The following is a 19,460-nucleotide window of genomic DNA, read 5'->3' on the forward strand; positions in this document are numbered from 1 at the left end:
TACTGAAGAGGACTACACTTTAGTCCTAAGCACTAAGCTACTGAAGAGCAGAGTGGCAGTAGTTTTGACCACTCTTCCCGCACGGCTCTGTAGCCAGCCAAAATAACCCACAGTGACCACCAGATGACACGATAACCCACAATGGTTTAAATAACCCGTGCTGCAGACCATGGGTTATCAGAGTGAGTTCTTCTTTGTGGTCTCATGCATCATGCATATGGGCTCTGCGCCTGCATGGAGCCTCCATTCTGGAAACCTCTGTAGCTACGGAACGTTTTTGGTGGGAACCCTCCCCCACTGTTCCACTGCACATGTCCAAGCTGGCTCCCACCTATCGCCCCAGTTCCTTTTCAGTCGCCATCACGGCTGCCTCTTTGGGAACTTCATCCGCATTTTTTCATGCAAGTTAGTTCTGATGTTTTTTTGTGTTGTTTTCTTGGTTTTCCTTGTTATCTAAACAACAACAAAAGTAGTTAGAATAGTTGTTTGTTCTCTTTTATCATTTGGAGCGGGGGGTGTATGGCATTAAATGACCCCTTCAGAAAGTTTGTCTGCTGTGGCGGTAAGCTGCCTCCTTCTGATGGACACTCTTTGTGCCTCCTCTGCCTCGGAGAATCTCACATTGTAAAGACTTGTCATCATTGCCAATCCTTCAGCAAACAAGCCTGTAAAAATATCTCAGACAGATTGAAAGCGATCTTGTGGAAAAGGGAGTTGGAAGCAGTGGATACCCAGAAGTCTCAACCTCAATTGGGTCCCCCAGGCATAGCGAGAGGCTGCAACCTACCTTACTTTCACCCCTCAGTCACCATCAGAAGTGGGGTGAACAGACCCTCCAGCGCTGGGTCGCTCGGGGGCTTTAAGTGTGGCCAAGAAGATTGCTAAAGAGGCGAAGCACACTAAGCCTATGCCAGAAGATGTACCAAAGAAAAACAAGAGGGAGGAGGTTAAAAGGACTCCACCAAGAGTTTCGGAGCTGGAGATCCCTCTTCCTCCTCCTCTTCTGAATTTGCTGATTCTGAGGCCATCGTCAGTACCGACAGCCACTGCTCCATTGGACCCTCTGTCTATGGCCTCTGAGTGCGAAATCAGGGAGTTTTCTCCCATTCAATCCACTCCTCGGGATCAATGCTCGCGATCTCCATTGGCAAGCATCTGGGATAGAGAATCACAGTCACCTTGGTACAGAAGGTCTCTATCATCTGCTGTTCCCAGGGAGGGAAGAGGAGTATTCTGGTCGACATCGTGATTGGGATCAGCTCTCTGCTTGGTCCAGGCCACCTCTGAGATCTTTCCAATGTGATGATTGGTGACTGTGTCAAGATCTGTACTATGGTCGAACTAAGTACTTAAGCGTGACTTCTCCTCAGTACAGAACTGGTCCTTCGGCTTCAATCTCATGTCCACTGGATCAGGATGTGTTTTTACCACCACCTCCAGTGCCTCTGCATTTGTCTTCTTTGGGTAAGTCCCAAGGCTATATGGATCATGTTCCTCCTGATCGTCCTCTGCTGTCTCCTCCTGTGCAACAGCAAGGTGAGCCAGTAAAGACAATAAATCAGGGAGAGCTCTCCCAGGATTCTGTGGAGAATTATCAATCTGATTCCTCATCCTATTGTTCCGTTCCTCCGTCTATTACATCCCCAGTTGAGAGCCTCCCCTTCAAGAGGATATGGGTCATTTTTCAGAGCAGGTGCTACGGATGGTGCATTCTCTAGGAATAAATGTGCAGCAACCCACAGGACACATACAAGAGCCGGTGTTTGATGCCGTATATACAGAGGCATCGGTACCAGTAGCAATTCCTTTTCTTCCCACTCTTCTTCAAACTGTTAAACAGACTTGGAGAACTCCATCTTCGATGGCTCCCACCTCAACACATGTGGAGTTGATGTATAAGGTTCAAGAAAAAGATGCCGCTTTTCTTTTTTCTCATCCTCATCCGAATTCAATAATAGTCGAATTGGCTCAGGATTGGTCCCAGAAATCTCATGCATGTCCAGTTGACAAGGAGGGACACAGACTTGCTCTAATGGGACGTAGGCTTTACACTTCCATGGCTTTAGGGCTTCGTGTTGCAAAATATCAAACCATGATGTTACATTATCAATTATTTTTGTGGGAAACGATGGATTCTTTGTGTACTTACCTTCTGGAAGACCAGAGGGAGCTGGCCAGAATGTTTCAGGCAGAAGCAGTTAAACTTTCTCATCAACAAATTAATACTGCCTGTCATCAGGCAGATTGCAATGTGAAATCCATTGTAGGCTCTGTGGCTTTATGACATCATGCATGGCTTGCTTTGACTGGACCAACACTGGAGGCTCAGTCTAGGACTGAAGACTTACCTTTTGATGGAGAGGGATTATTTAATTCTAAAACAGATGATTAGATGGACTCTGTTCAAAAAGTGAAATCAACAGCAAAAAAGATGGGCATCGGACAACCATCACAACAGTCTTACAGACTGCGGCATTGGTTTAGGCACGAAACATATTTTCAGAGGCAATCTGCACATCATGCCCCTCGGTACCAACCACAACAGCAGCAACAGAGGAAACAGTACCTTTCCTCTAAGTTTCATCAATCCCGTGTGAAGGCAGACACTTCTTCTAAATGGCGTCTTTGACTTGGAGCTTTTCAATGTTGTCCCACCTCCACCTACCCTGATTTTTGGCAACTGTCTCTCTTTATTTCTGCCAGCCTGGCATGCAATAACATCGGATTCTTGGGTGCTGGTGATTGTCCTCTGAGGATACAAGATCGAATTGGATGTCCTCCCTCCCATGGGAATTGTCTGAGTAGGGATGGATGAATTCACCTGTGCCCAGCTTCCCCGGGTGTGCGCCAAGCTACTACCCCAGCTCATGCTCCCCTGGATGTGCTCGACGAATCTCTGTGCCCACCGGGACCCACTTGCTGAGCAGCCCTGTGCCTGGCGAGTGGTCCCGTGCTGCTCTTGAGAGCTGTAAAAAAACTGACAGCTCTCAAAAGCAAGGGAAAGAAAGGAACCCTATGGGGAGCTGGGAAAGTGCCCCGTTCCTTCTGCGCAAGTGAGGGCGCCAGGCATGGGGACGGATAGGAGGGGGCACTCCCTCCCCATGCCTGGCACTTCCACTTCCTCAGAAGAAACAGGGTGCAGCAATTTTTTTAATGTTTTCCTTCCGTTCTTGCGCAAGAACAGAACAAAGACATTAAAAAGAAAAGAAATGCAGGGGGCAGAGTGGAGTGGGATTGGGGGACACTCAAAGGGTTCCCTACCACTCAAGCATCCTCTCTTCCCCACTGCCACATACTGTCTGCTCCCCCAAAAAGGCATTTCCCCCCAGCCAGGTGGAGGATCCTTCTTCCCAGTTGCCTTTTAAGAGGCAAGTGGAAAGAGGGATTTTTCAGCCCGATGGGGAAAATACCTTTGGGGAGGCAAAATCCACCCCCCACCAAGGACTGGCTTCCCCCCACAGTCCTTGGTGGGGGTGGTGGATTCCCCTCCCCCCGTTTTCTGAGAAGCATCTTGACAGTCTAATGTAAGTGAATTGTTCCATATACTTACATTACATACTTAGATTATCAAAGTGCTTCTCACGAAAATTGGGCTGGGGGTGGGGACTGCCAGCCCCACCCCCCGCCCTGGGTTCTGTTGCCCCAAGGACCCATGGGGAGGTGAGATTCCCCCCACCCCACCTGATTTTTGCAAGGAGCACCTTGAAAATCTAATGTAAGTAAATGGAGCCCCTCCGCTGCTTACAATTGTGCACAGATCGAGGCCTTTACTGCCCTATGTGCGCAATATTACATTTATGGAATTTCCGCAGGCACAATTTTTTCCACAAAATGGTGACCGCGGGAATGTTAGGTGCTTGGCAACGGCTCATAGGGACAGTTCGGTGAGCGGGGGGGGCGCGAGAAGGGGCAGTGGCTCGGCAGGCACAGCCTGGAGGTGGGAGCTGAGGAAGTCCATCAGACTCCCAGACTGAGTCAAGCACCCACGCCATCCCTATGTCTGAGTGACTTCACTAGGGATTTACAACTGCATTTACCTTAAACTAAGGCCTTTACAGCCACAAATGGTGTTCCGGACGCCATTTGCGGCCGCAGTCAATCCGGCCCACCAGTGATACGGCAATGGCGGCCGTATCGCTGGCGCTTTGGAGCCAGCCGGCGGCTCTGCAGATTTGCCGCAGAGCGGAGCCAGCCAGCAAGGATTCCAGGTGGGAGGAATGGATCGCCTCCCCCCTGCAGACCCCCGCGGAGTCCAGGTAAGGGGGTTTCGTACACCCCTAGACTTCACCATCGCAGCCATTATGTCTTGAGATGGAGTAGCTTCTTTGGAAAGGAGCCATTTGACGCATCTCCCCCACTCAGAAGGACAGGAACTTTTTCTCCCAATATTGTATGGTTCCCAAAAGGGATGGAGAACTTGGTCCAATCTTGGATCTAAGACTCTTGAATGAATTCATCACACCCAAGAGATTCAGAATGATTATGCTGGCAGTGATTCTCCCTCTCCTCTGGAAGGGTGTCTGGTTTGCTGCGGTTGTTCACAAAGACACTTATTTAAACATCGCCATCGAGGAAGCATGTCAGAGATTCCTTTGTTTTGCGATCGGACCCTACATGTTCCAGTTTCATGTGCTATCTTTCAAACTAGCTACCACTCTGAGGGTGTTCACAAAATGCATGGCAGTAGTCTGTGTGCACCTCCGTGTCAAGGGCATTGAAGTCTACCTGTATCTGGACAACTGGCTCCTAGCTGGTCCTTCCAAGGAGTTCCTAGATTGTGCCATTGTAATTGTCCTGAATCTTCTCAAAGCTCTGGGTCTCCGGCTCAACGAGGAGAAGTCAACTTTATCTCCCACTCAGGTTATGTCTTTCATCAGAGTGCTATTGGTCACAAAGACAAGTTACGCATATATTCCTCAAAAGCACTTGGATCATTTAATCACCTTGGCAAGCACTCTTTACCAAGACCGGCATGCATCAGCTCACACCATCCAGTGTCGGTTAGGACACATGGTAGCACCTGTGTCAGTAGCGGAGTGGGCACGTCTGAGAATGAGACCCCTACAGAACTGCTTTATTCGAGTTTTCCACAACAAGTCCGATGCTTATCGAATCCAACTCTGGCTTCAAGGCCTCATTGCGTCCTCTCTCCGTTGGTAGATCCAAATAATCTTAATCAAGGTATCATGTTTGTACAGCTGTCTCCATCTTGAGTCTTTACCACAGATGTCTCTCTCCTTGTTTGGGGAGCCCATTGCAAATCCAAGGTCAATGGATGAAAGCAGAGAGACAGGCTCACATCAATTTTCTGGAGTTATTAGCACAATGGAAAGTCTTAAGGGCCTTTGTGACCTATCTACGGGGCAGACATGTCCAAAGTCTGATGGACAACACTTCTGTTCTTTGGCACCAGAACAAGCAAGGAGGTACCCATTCATCTAAATGGGTGGGCCTCACACTCAAGATCTACAATTGGATTGTCCCGAGAGGCATCCGCTTGACAGTGATTTATATCACCCGAGTAGACAACACTTTGGCAGATTCCCTCAATCAAACTTGCCGAGCATCCCATGAATGGGAAATGTCTGCACTCATCCTATGTTGCCTATTTCAGCAGTGGTGTCGGCTGTCTGTGGACTTGTTTTCAAACCCATCAAATGTGGTTTGCAAGATGTTCTGCTCAAGAGCAGGAGTCACTCATTATTGGGAGATGCCTTTCTCCTTCAGTGGAGCGGAGCATTATTCTATCTCTTTCCTTCATTTCCTCTGCTACCGAAAGTGATTGCAAAGATCAAGGCAGAGAAGAATAACTGTCTGTTGATCGCACCATGGTGGCTGAGACAACCGTGGTTCATGATTCTTTTCAACATGGCCAAGGGAAATTTTCTTTGTCTTCTGCTCCTACAGAATCTAATCTTTTGGGATTGAGGATGGATCCAGCATCTGGACCTGGACACCCTGAAGCTGAGAGTCAGCTACGCTACAGTCGTAACCTAGTAGATGGCAAAAGCAAAAGGTTTTGCTGCTTCTAAGGGTTTTCGTCCTTTCTCTAGTTTCGTCCTTTCTCTAGATAGGATATTCTGTCATTCCTTCATCATTTGTCTTAAGTATTCCTCTAATAAGGTTTATGCTTCATCTGTATCAGTTATGGGGGACAAGTGCAGGGATGTTCAGTATTCACCCATTCTCTCACCAAGCAATTTTTGCATGGGTTGCGGAACTTGGTCCAGCCTCTGAAGGACTTAGCTCCACAGTGGAATCTTTCGCTTGTGTTGCAGGCTCTTTGACATCAAAACCTTTTGAGCCTCTGGCCACTATTGGCTTCTGCTGACTATCATGGAAAATGGCTTTCCTAGTGGCTATCTATCATGTAATCTAGGACAGCATGTGAACTCTGTGCTCTCCGTACTGATGCCCCATTTATAGTTTTTCAAAAAGACAAAGTTGTCCTTCAGCCAGACTTTGCATTTATTCCAAAAGTGGTTTTGAAATTTCATCTTAAGGAGTCTGTCATGCTACCAGCTTTTTTCCAGTCACCATCTTTGTATCTGGAGAGATGTCTGCACAATCTCGATGTCTGAAGGGCTTTGGCTTTTTACAAAGCTAGGACTGAATCATTTTGGAAATCGAAAAACATTATTTGTGTGCTATGCTGGAACTAACAAGGGACTACCTGTGTCGTCCCAGAGGTTGGCTGCTTGGATAGTTCAGACCATCAAACTGGCATACCAGCTCCTTGGTCAAGAGCCTTTGCATCGAATCTGAACACATTCAACAAGAGCTATTGCAATGTCGACAGCCTTCGGGAGAGGGGTGGCTCTAAAGGACCTATGCAAGGCTGTAATGTGTTCTACCCCATCAGTCTTTGTGAAGCATTATAAATTGGACATGTATGCTTGCACGTTTGGAAGAACGGTGCTCTCATCTGGGCTACAATAGGACACCTACCCTACTCCAGTAAGTTGGCTTGTCAATCGCCCATATGTGTGATGCACAGAGACCACAAAGAAGAAAGGCAGGTTGCTTACCTGTAACTATAGTTCTTTGAGTGGTCATCTGTGCATTCACACAACCCACCCACCATCACCTCTGTGGTGTTGATATCTATTTGATGTTGATACCAAGGGACCCTCAGATCCAAGACTATTTTTTGTGGTCTCAAGGAACTGAGGAGATAGGTGGGAACCTGCTCGGACATGTGCAGCGGAGCGGTGGAGGAGGGTTCCCACCAAAAACATAGAAGTTTCCCGAATGGAGGCTCCGCGCAGGGGCAGAGCCCATAGGTGTAATGCACAGATGACCACTCGGAGAACTACAGTTACAGGTAAGCAACCTGCCTTTATTTTGGCCAAACAATCCATCACAGATTAAAAAAAAAAACTCTGATCAGATGACACAATAACCCGAGCTGCATAAATTAAACTATCATGGCTTAATTAACCAATTGTGGATTATTGTGACATCCGAACCCAGTCATTGATTAATTAGAGTAGCAAAAATAAATAAATAGCATCACATCTCATCCTTCCTGCTCTTCCCGCACCACACACATCTGGACATCAGCCTTTCCTATTACAATATACACAATCTAACATGCCACAGAGAAATTAAGATATACTATAGCAAAGATGATCCAAGCAAATAAGCTAAACCTATTACAACAGGAACACAAACAGGCCAGAGTCACAATACCTGTCCAGCTAAGCCCTGTGCAAAGGGTCGTTCTGTATACATGTGGTTGGGAAGGCTGGAGATTGTGCCCACTGGTCCTGCTTCCCCATGGTGCTGTCCCTCCACATGGTAGAACTGGCATCTGCACAGGGCTTTAGACTTCATATAAGATTTACTGCAGTCATACCATGCTCGTTGTAGTCAACCTTCATGATGTAGTTTGTAGGACGGAGGAACCTCTTTTGTCCCCAATAAACACAACTGAGTCACCAAAATAATGTTAAAAATAACCCAAAAGTATGTCCTTCCTAGAGTTTTCTACTCTTTAAGTTTTTTTATTTCTCGTAATTATTCCAGGAGAACTATTCCTTGAATGTCTTGCTTCTGATAGTCTCCTTGTATTTTGATCATATGCCTCTGAACAAAGAATGAGATTCTCTTCTGTTTTATTTTTGTACAGTGCCATAGTTCATTTTAAGCACTTTAGAATTATTATTATTATTGTTATTATCCCACATAATAATTTTCAATCCACGTTTGTTTATGACCAGTTCGTAGCTGCTGGTTCTTGTACCTGAATCTGTACTACTTTTAAAAAGTATTATTACTAAAAGCAACACAGACTTAAAAATAGTTTTGCTGCTCCTGGAATAATTCTAGTTTGCTTTCCAGGGAGCTACTCACTTCTTTGCTTTATGTAGAGGCCATGTATATTCTTTCTTCATGTATTTTCCATTACTATAGCTAGATATTCCTGAGATTTGTCCAGCTAGACAGGCAGCATCTAATTTCATTCCTGATAGATATTAATAACTGCAGCGTTTTGAAATTTCAACTAAGAAAGGGGGGAGGCGAAGTAGTCACACAAAACTTTGAGAAAAGCTGGTCCCCCAAATTGTATTTTGTGTCAGTTTAATTTGTAATTCATTTGAAAATCTCATATACAATGAATTGGGGAGCCAAGCCAACTGCTAAAAATGTTTGAAGTCAAGACAACACGGTATTCTTCTGTGGACAGTTCTCCTTCACAATGCTCTTAAGCTACTCCCATACTTTTCAATAGGATGAATGTGTTTTAAACCAATTGGCATGGAAGGAAGGGAGGCAAATCCAAAATATTGTGCATTTTCCTCAACCTTACAGCATATACATATTTCATTACATTTACACTGCTACTGTCCAAAAGCATTTGCTACAAACCTGCTTTGCTAAAGAAGCATTTTCATGCTCATAACATTTTCATAACTGTATTTTTCTCTAAGTTATAAATTTGGTAATAAACTGCATTGAATTCAAGAAACGTATTTCTCAGACATATCCTTCTAATGCTTTCCTTCTCCACAAAGTATGGCATGAAATGATTATTTTGTGCATTGATTTTTTTTCCTCTATGAATCAAAGACAGTTTTTCTATTCTGTCTTTTTCTTTCCCTCTTTCTCAACAGGTCATGGGTTATAGGTGCAATAGCTCTGCTCTGCCTATTAGGACTGACCTGGGCCTTTGGGCTTATGTATATTAATGAAAGCACAGTCATCATGGCTTATCTCTTCACCATTTTCAATTCTCTTCAGGGAATGTTTATATTCATTTTCCATTGTGTTCTCCAGAAAAAGGTAAGGACAATTCTTCTTCTTCCTCTTCTTCTTCTTCTTCCTCTTCTTCTTCCTCTTCATCTTCCTCTTCCTCTTCCTCTTCTTCTTCTGTGGTCAAGATACATGATATGGGTGTTTTGTTGCCTAGCAAGTATACCAAAACTTTACTGACAGTGCCTTGCATTTTGTGTTGTCATGGCTGGACATTGAGCCAGATCACATAACTGGTGCCAAATGTATCTGATGCCAAATTAATCTGAACCGATGGTAAAAGTGAGTAGGTATCTTTGGGTATGGAGTATTGGCAATGAGGTGTATGGGAGTTTGGGCTGTGAATACTTCCAAATTCCCCCCTCTCAATTTCCCCCTGGATTTTGGCATTCTAATTTATCTGGCCGTGTCGGAGGAGCAGCACTGATGTGGTAGCAATTCACTATTCTTTGGGGTGGGGGTTATATCTAAAGGTGCTTGAGAAATTTAATCTTTGTAAATTTCAATATGAACTGACCTCATCTGTATCACCCAGACTAATGTGCAGACCGCAATTTAGCTGTTCAGCAGCATTTGCACTTCCTAAATTTTCTGATGCAGTTCTTGGTTCAAGAAAATGTATCAAATTATGTTTTTGAAAGTGTATCTTGACAGAAAAATACATTTAGAAATGCATACTTTGGGAGAAAATACAGTTAAAATACATATTTAAATTAGAATGTTTGTGTGAATTTTATTTTTTTTAAAAATGGTAGGTTAAGGAGGAAACTGCCACTAAGGTTGGCAGGTCCTAGAGAGGGCCTTCTCAGTGATGGCCCTGCCCTATGAAATTCCCTCCCAAGAGAGATACAAACTGGCTCCATTTGTGGTTGCTTTTAAAAGGAGTTTAGAAACATTTGTTCTCTCTGGCTTTTAACTGAAAGGGATCTTATGGTATATTCTGCTGTTAGATATTAGAAAGTCTATCTTATTTTAAGTGGCTTGTTTTAAAATTGTTGACATTTAAGGTGCATTTACAATTTGGTACTGAATGTTACTGTTTTCTTTTGCAAGCCCATGTAAAAGGAATAATTAAATAAATACATTATGTGAGGGAATTCCTTTTGATAGATTATCTTTGGCAAGATGCAGGGTTTGATGCTTTATTTCCACTTTTCATGCACAAGTGTAGAAGAATGCAGATCCAAATACATATAAGGTTGGACTCGATGGTCTTATAGGCCCCTTCCAACCCTACTATTCTATGATTCTATGATTCTAGGACACCATATGGCAAAGTTTAGTTAGTAAACAGTTACATTCTTGGTAAGGATTCCATTGCATTCCAGAAATATATTGCTATTAGTGATGTTGCCAGATTTTGTATTCCCTAGCTTGGAAATATGGATTTTGTTAGCTCTTATTGGTTGCCTTGAAGATGAGATGAACATTACAGCCCCCCCCCCCTTCTTCTCTGGCTCTGATTAAAATACAAGCCAGAAAACAATTTAAATCCTGCCTTCTTCACTCTCCTTCCTGCACCCACTTGCCTATCTCCAGACATACTGGCATCTTTTCATAGCACTGGGGCAATGCAGTCACATTTCACAGTGCTCTTGGGTGCCCAGGTCTTAGCCATAGCAGTGTGGCAGGTAGAGAGTGGCAGAGGGTGGTGGTGGAAGACAGTCTTCTCTGTGGTATCTGTGAAATACCACATATGGATTCTGTGCCTGTGCATGGCCTAATTCAGGAAGCTTCTATAGCTAGACTATAGTTTGGGCAGGTGCCCTGCCCCCCGCAACTCCAATCACACACTCAGCGGTGTATGGCTCTGGCCTTCCTACTCAGTTCCTTTCTGACCACCACAGCATCTAGGTTTTTTGTTTAGAAGTCAGTACTAAACAAAATAATGTATTTATTTATTTATTTATTTATTATTAAATTTATTAATCGCCCATCTGGCTGGTCACCCAGCCACTCTGGGCGATGTACAACATACCATAAAACAATTTAAAACAATAAAATTCTACCATAAAAATTTTTTTAAAATACTCTAACCCACCCCAAATGCCTGCCTGAACAACCACGTTTTTGATGCACGACGGAAGCTCATTAAAGAGGGGGCATGATGGAGTTCCCTAGGGAGGGAGTTCCACAGAGTGGGGGCCACCACAGAAAAGGCCCTCTCCCTCGTCCCCACCAGTCTAGCTGTCCTGGCTGATGGGACAGAGAGAAGGCCATCCGAGGCTGATCTTGTTAAGCGGCCTGTCTGGTGTTGCTGGAGGCGCTCCTTAAGATAGGCTGGGCCGGAACCATATAGGGTTTTAAAGGTCCAAACCAACACCTTGAATTTGGCCCGGAAAACAACTGGTAACCAGTGCAACTCCTTCAGCACTGGAGTGATGTGATCTCGCCGGCGGCTGCCTTTAATCAGGCGAGCCGCCGCGTTCTGTACCAGCTGCAGCTTCCGAACCGTCTTCAAGGGTAACCCCACGTAGAGCGCATTACAGTAGTCTAAACGAGAGGAGACCAGGGCATGTACTACCGATGGGAGCAGATGGTCGGGAAGGAAGGGGCGCAGCCGCTGTATCAGATGGAGTTGATACAGTGCTGTCCGGCTCACAGCTGACACCTGAGCCTCCATGGACAGCTGGGAGTCCAAAATGACCAAAATTTTGGGAGTCCAAAATAAATGATCTTTTTCTTTTTTTCATTACTCTGTTCCTTCTGTTCTTGTAGTGTTCATTCTTTATGTTTGCAGTTTGTTTCCTCTCAGTTGTCCCTTCCCCTTGTGGTATGATTTTTTTCTTACAGCAGTACCTTCATCAGGCATCTATGGCCTGAAAGGGGTTTGTCTTGCACTAACAGGTTTTTGCCCACTGACAGACACAGCTTTTGCCTTCTGTGCTTGGGAGAAAGTCATCTTGTCGATTTGTGTAGGCACTATCAAGCCTTCATGAGCAAGCCAGGAGAATTAGAGTGGCCTACCTGAGGGCACTGGAGGCCACAGATTGGGGTACATCAAGTTCCACAGGACTTTGCTGGTTTGGTTTCCACACTGATGCCTAAATGGATCAGCCGGTTGTGGTTTCCTCCGTACCAGGCTTGGTAGCAGTCTGCTCCTTCAGTGCCTATGCAAACCAGTTAGTCATTTGATTCTGGATGGGTGTTTGGGGGAATAACCTAGGTCATTTATTTTGTATAGCTGTATGTTTAGATTGATGATATTTATGTAATGTTGTTGTTTTGTAATTAAGTATTTCTATGATTTTATCCTTGTCTATTGACTGCAATATGAGGCTTTTTCAGTTGACTCTGTTGATGATACTCTGGAGTTGGAGCACAAAGTATTCATCATATAGGTATCACCAGCCAGCAAACAACCTCCAGTCAGTCCTGGCATTAGAGATCCCCCTCAGGCTGAACAACATCTAGGTCTTCTTCATTTCAGGGATCTCATCAGTCAGGTTCACAGACTGGGAAGAAGCCTAGGTTCTCTAACCAATGTAAAAGTTTGAACTCCTTAGAACATGAGCTTTGACTGCCATCATTACCCAAGTGTAAGAAGGATCCCTCTTCACTTGTGTTTGGGGCTTTCCTCAGGGACCTTGCAGCTGAGACCATTGGCTGCTTATTGTCTGTATTGGGTAGATGATAGAGTTTGCCTTTCTTCCCCCAGACAGGTTCTATCACACCACCAACCTGTTTCCTCCTTTAGAGGAGGAAATATCAGCATTCCACCAAAAGGAGACAGCAGGTCTAAATCCATCAGATCTGAAGCAACGGGGTTTTACTCAAGGTATTTTATACTGTATCCAAGAAATCCAGTGGTTTCTATCCCATCTTGGACCTTCAGGATCTGAAGACCTTCATCAGGCCCAGGAAGTTCAGGATGGTGATCTTTGTCAACTTCCTCCCCTTGCTCTTCCAACGAGACTGGTTCACAACCATAGATGTAACGGACACCTATTTTACATCAGCAGCTGGCCACAGCACTGTCATTTTATTCACTTTGTCCTTGGGAATTGAGGCTTCTAGTTCAGGGTCCCTGCCATTCAGCTTGTCATTACCCCAGAGGTCTTCACAGCATGGCTGATATCACTGCCCATCTCCATCTTTGGGGTATCAACATCTTCCTATACATCAGCAACAGCTAGAACTGGTCACAACTTACTGCCAGCTCCTTCTTGTACCACACTTCATTCTCTCCTGGGAGAACTTCAGTCTGTTTCCCGCCTCCCAGCTGAGCAGAGCAGAGCAAGCTGCTCCAGCTGGTCCAGGGACTACAGAAGCAGGCAAGCTCCCAGAGAGCGAGCGAACAGGGGGAGCAAACAGGAGTTGGCCAGGGGAGTTCGGCAGGGGAGGTCAAGGGGGAGGCCCCTAACATTTTTTTTTTATTTTTTATTTTTTTAACTAACTTTTTTCCATTTATTTTTCTTGTAACACACACTTTCACACCAGTGGGACTCTGCTTTTAACCTCTACTGAGTAGAGGAGCAGGCACAGGCTAGTCTAGAACAAAGCTAGACACAAAAAGGGAAAAGAGGCTATGGAAGGACAAGACTCTCCAGTGGTGGTGACCTGCAAGGTGTGTGCAATGTTTGTTTTCTTGCCTGAGAACAACATGGCCTACACCTGCAACAAGTGCAAGTTGATCACGCTGCTGGAAGAAAAAGTAAGTGGACTGGAGCGGCGACTGTCGACCCTCTGGGGAATAAGAGAACACGAAGAGTTCTTGGACAGAATGGGGGAAATATAGCAGCAAAGGGAAGACCAGAAGCTTGAAGAGCAACAGCAAGATCAGGCAGTGGGAAATGCTGAGGTGAAGAAAAATGGAGTAGAGGATACTCCTTGGAAAAGGGTGACAGTTAGGAGAAGAAGAACTAGACGCCACTCTGCACCAATGGAAGCAGTGGAGCTGTGGAACCGATTCCAGGTACTTGCGGATGAGACTGGAGGACAGCCTGCAGAGGAAGAATCACAGGGGAACCTGCATGAGAGTGAGCAAGAGGCTGAAAGTCAGTCAAACAGAGGCAATGAAACCCAGGCCTACAAGAAGAAGAAGAGAAGAGTGGTAGTAGTGGGAGACTCCTTGCTGCATGGGATCGAGACCCAAGTATGTCGTGAAGACCCGTGGACTCACCAGATATGTTGTCTCCCGGGAGGACAGTTTAGAGACGTGACTGAAAGGTTGCCTGCACTCATAAAGCCCACTGACAGGTATCCCTTCTCATCCATGTGGGAACAAATGAGACCGCCAAGCGGAGCTATGAAGAAATCACGTCAGACTTGGAAGCTCTGGGAAGGAAACTCAAGAACTTTGGGGCTCAGATAGTTTTCTCATCCATCCTTCCAGTAGTTAGAAGAGGGATAGAAAGGGAACGAAAAATACTCTGGGTGAATGACTGGCTACGAAGGTGGTGCTGACAAGAGAGGTTTGGATTCTGGGACCACGGGCTATACTTCCTGGAAGATGGGCTGTTGGCTAGGGACGGGTTGCACCTCACAAAGGAAGGGAAGAATGTGTTTGGCCACAGCATGAAGAACTTCATCAGGAGGGCTTTAAACTGAATCCTACGGGGAAGGGAGATGCAATGTTGGGGGTAACAATGGACGTAGGCGCATGCACTGCAACGGAGAGAACAGCTCTGATAGCGCCCAATAATAGTCTTCAGACACATGTAGGAAGAAAGCCAGACTATGAAGCACATGGTCTTCGATGTCTATATACTAATGCCCAGAGTATGGGAAACAAACAGAACGAACTTGAACTCTAAATACAAGAGGGAAATTATGATTTGATCGGTATAACTGAGACTTGGTGGGATGACTCTCATGACTGGAATACAGCAATTGAAGGATATAACTTGTTCAAAAAGAACAGGAGGAACAGAAAGGGAGGTGGGATTGCACTGTATGTGAAAAATACATATCTCTGCACAGAAATACATGAGGAGGAGCTTGGTAGCCCCATCGAGAGCATCTGGGTTGAAATAAATGGAGCAAAGAATAGAAGAAACCTGGTGGTCAGAGTCTACTACCGGCCACCCAATCAAGGAGAAGACAAGGATGAAACTTTTGAAAAGCAAATAGCCAATGTTTTAAGGAATCATGATGTAGTGGTAATGGGGGACTTCAATTTCCCCGATATTTGTTGGGAGACAAATTCTGCAAAACATGGCCCCTCCAGGAAATTCCTGACTTGTGTGGCAGATAACTTCCTCCTACAGAAAGTAGAGGAAGGAACTAGAGGATCGGCTATCCTTGACTTGCTCCTAACCAACAGAGATGACTTAGTGGATAAAGTAGCAGTTACAGGAACTCTGGGGGAAAGCGACCATGTTGTACTTGAGTTCAGGGTTCTAAGGGAAGCAAAAGCTGAGTGTAGTCAAACGTGTACCCTGGATTTTAGGAAAGCTGATTTTAATAAACTCAGAACAATGATCAGTAAGGTCCCATGGCAAGCGACGCTAACGAGAAAAGGAGTCCAAGATGGGTGGGAGCTTTTAAAAAAGGAAATTCTCAAGGCACAATCACAAACAATTCCAACAAGAAGAAAAGGTGGAGGACAACAGAAGAAGCCAATGTGGCTTCACAAAAAGCTTAGGGATGACCTAAAAACAAAAAAGGACACATATAGGAAGTGGAAAGAAGGCCAAGTAACAAAGGAAGAGTACAGGCAGATAGCACAGAATTGCAGGGATGGTGTCAGGAAGGCTAAAGCTGAGAATGAGCTGAGATCTGATCTCATTTTTTGATCAAGTAACCTCCCTTGTAGACCATGGGAATGCTGTAGACATCATATACCTCGACTTCAGCAAAGCTTTCGACAAAGTGCCCCATGATCTCCTGATGAGCAAATTAGCTCAAAGTGGGCTAGATGAAACAATGATCCGATGGATCCACAGTTGGCTACAGAATCGGACTCAAAGAGTGCTTATCAATGGGACCTTCTCAAACTGGGGAGAGGTAACGAGTGGGGTACCGCAGGGCGCAGTCCTGGGCCCAGTGCTCTTCAACATTTTTATTAATGACTTGGAGGAGGAGGTGCAGGGAATGCTGATCAAATTTGCAGATGACACAAAATTGGGCGGGATAGCTAATACTTTGGAAGACAGAAACAAAATTCAAAGTGATCTGGATAGACTGGAGCATTGGGCAGAAAACAACAGAATGACATTTAATAGGGATAAATGCCAAGTTCTGCACCTAGGAAAAAGAAACCAAATGCACAGTTACAAGATGGGGGATATTTGGCTCAACCACACTACAAGCGAGAAGGATCTTGGAATTGTTGTCGATCACAAACTGAATATGAGCCAACAATGTGATGTGGCTGCAAAAAAGGCCAATGCTCTTTTGGGCTGCATTAATAGAAGCATAGCTTCCAAATCCCGGGGAGTACTAGTTCCCCTCTACTCAGCACTGGTTAGGCCTCATCTGGCGTACTGGTCCAGTTCTGGGCACCACACTTGAAGAAGGATGCAGACAAACTGGAGAGGGTTCAGAGGAGGGCAACAAAGATGATCAGGGGACTGGAAACAAAGCCCTATGAAGAGAGACTGAAAGAACTGGGCATGTTTAGCCTTGAGAAGAGAAGACTGAGGGGAGATATGATAGCACTCTTCAAGTACTTGAAAGGTTGTCACAGAGAGGAAGGCCAGGATCTCTTCTTGATCATCCCAGAGTGCAGGACACGAATAATGGGCTCATGTTACAGGAAGCCAGATTCCAGCTGAACATCAGGAAAAACTTCCTGACTGTAAGAGGAATACGACAATGGAACCAACTACCTAGAGAGCACATTGGAATTCACTTTTGAGTGGGATTCCACTTTCTTTTCCAATTAAATCCTGGGTCCCACATAAGCACAGTATTATGAAAGCCGCCTTGGGTTCCTTGCAAGAGGAAAAAAGGCGGGATATAAATGTAGTAAATAAATAAATAAATAAATAAAATCTTCTACCCAGGACAAGTCAGGAGCTTTCCAGCAAGTTATTTTGTTGCCCTTTTCTATGCGGACAACGCAAAAGGCCACTCATAACATTTGCTGCTTCCTTCTCTTTTCCAGACAGTGATGCTAGTCTCTCCTGACATTGTGAAAAACTATATCTCCTGCACCAACACATAGCGAGTGTCTCCATGTGGGCTGTCCCAGTTTGATTATTCTCCTATTACTTCCCTTTCTGGATCCCCTAGGATGACTTTTCAAGAAGGCAGAGACACTCCTGACTGTCTGGGAAGGAGAATATGATTTCAATTGATTACCGTGTGCCCCCTTGTTTTGTCTCTGAGCTGGAATACTACTGGGGTGCTTTTATCTGGACAGAGAAAGCATCAATAATTGTTAACAAGTGCTTTATGAACTCCCCCCACCCTTTCTTCCCATTTCACCAAAGTCTCCATTCAGTATATAAAAACAACAACAAAATCTCTCTCTCTCTCTCTCTCTCTCTCTCTTTCTGACCTGCCTGTTTTGCAGATCGTGTTTCAAACTTTCTACATAAATCTCTCCTTGCCATGCACCAGCCTTAACTCTTCACCTGTCTTCTCTGCGAGTTAGGCTGTAAAGTCATGTAGCGTTCTTGCTATACCTCCAAGCTCTTTCAACCGAAACTCACTTACTTAAACTTTTTGCCTTACAACAGACCCAACGACATCCATAAAGATTGCACGTTTGGGATAGGCTCTCTTTCACCTTTCAGTCCCATCCTCCCACCTTAAGGAGCTCTTTAACTGGACTCTAAATTCCAGATATCTATATTCTTGCTTGGACTTTGCCATCTTTTTAAGCTAGATTGGCAGGCATCCCTGTTTCTTGATGTTTAACATGCATCCCCCCCTTGTTTTAAGACACGCACCCAGGGACTGAGCATTCATTCTTCTCAAACGCTTAATCATACAGACACTGCAGTGCTGCTTTGATTTTCACACGTTCTTCAACATTTTGTTACACTCATTCACAATGTGGCTGGTTTGAGGCTCTCCTCTCCTCATTCCTTTCTTAAATTCATTCTGTCACTCATTCAGCACTCTCCTTCACACATTCTGGAATTTTGCTTTGGACTCTCTATCCCAATCTAGCACACTTCTTTGCTTTGCCTGTTTCTGATGCGTTATTTCAGCAAAGCTTCTCAAATTTTCTTTTAGAAGGTCAGCCAAGGGGCTGCTTTGTCCACTTTAAATGGATCAAGCCCACAAGTCAATGAGATGATACTCTACCGGGCCCAGCAGAATCTCACCAGTGACTTAACCTGCTAAATTCCTCAATTGTCAATTGGCTATATGTGCAGTTCAAAATGGCCAGTCAATACCTTTTCCCCATTTTTTTTTTCATTTTCCTCTCTCTTCTAGGAGAGGACGACAATTCTCTGTTTACTGTAAGACTGGCCATTTGAACTGCACATATAGCCAATTGACAATTCAAGCTGGCAATCTTTTTCTCATGCACCTTGCTTTATTTGATTTCTAACTGTAGGTCTCTGGAACTTTGCTTTGCCAATTTTCTCAGTGCACAACATCCCATTCATGCTCCTGATTATTTGAGTGCAATGCCTGCACTTTCTCTTACACATATGCTTCATTGTACTGTTGGTATGAGCTTTTGAGTTGCTCTACAATTAATTGGTGCATGTTTTCTTCTTTGATTTCTAATTTGTTATGTACATGGCAGGCAGCAAACCAAATTTACTCTATGGTTGCCTCCAGGCTCTTTCCTTATTACCTTCATATCTCTCAGGGTTGGAAAGGTCTCTCCAGGAGTGGTTCTCCCCACCCTGAAGTCTTGTGTAGTCCCCCAGAGGTTAGGTTCAATCCTGGTCAGCAACCCCCTCGAGTGTAGATACTTCACCTTCAGGTGTTAAAAGAAGCAAAGTACTTTCTCTGTTACATTTCTGTTCAACTCCCCCTTCATCTAGTTTGGGAGTGTCTCCCTTCACTCCTTTTTTCTTTCTTTCTAAACATTGCTCATGCACGTTTCCTGTACTCCCCCTCCTGCACTTCTCCACCTACTGTGAAATATGGATTTCAATATACCCAGGACCACTCAGTTGATCAGGCTGAGAGGTTTGGGATCTTATGAGGTGGAGAAGAACACGCACACAACCAATGTAGATGAAAGAAGAGGAGATTTATAGAAAAAAAATAATAAGCAAAAGTAGAACCTCCCCAGAGAGTTGCACACTCTCTGAGGCTGAAGAGGTTATACACCTCTCAGGCACAAATTT

At 44.8% G+C, this 19,460-nt stretch overlaps 1 protein-coding gene across 1 annotated transcript in view; it reads left to right on the forward strand.

The window, feature by feature from the left end:
* The window catches only part of ADGRL3 (adhesion G protein-coupled receptor L3), a 713,779-nt gene that overhangs the window by 530,916 nt on the left and 163,403 nt on the right, over positions 1-19,460 (forward strand). Inside the window, exon 19 of the mRNA XM_084829694.1 lies at positions 9,117-9,285. Coding sequence (XP_084685820.1) covers positions 9,117-9,285 — 169 coding nt within the window. The remainder of the gene's footprint in view (positions 1-9,116; positions 9,286-19,460) is intronic.

Source organism: Heloderma suspectum, chromosome 2 (assembly GCF_057233095.1).
Source record: "Heloderma suspectum isolate Gila_16-S chromosome 2, 16-S_ref, whole genome shotgun sequence".
Lineage (NCBI taxonomy): Eukaryota > Metazoa > Chordata > Lepidosauria > Squamata > Helodermatidae > Heloderma > Heloderma suspectum.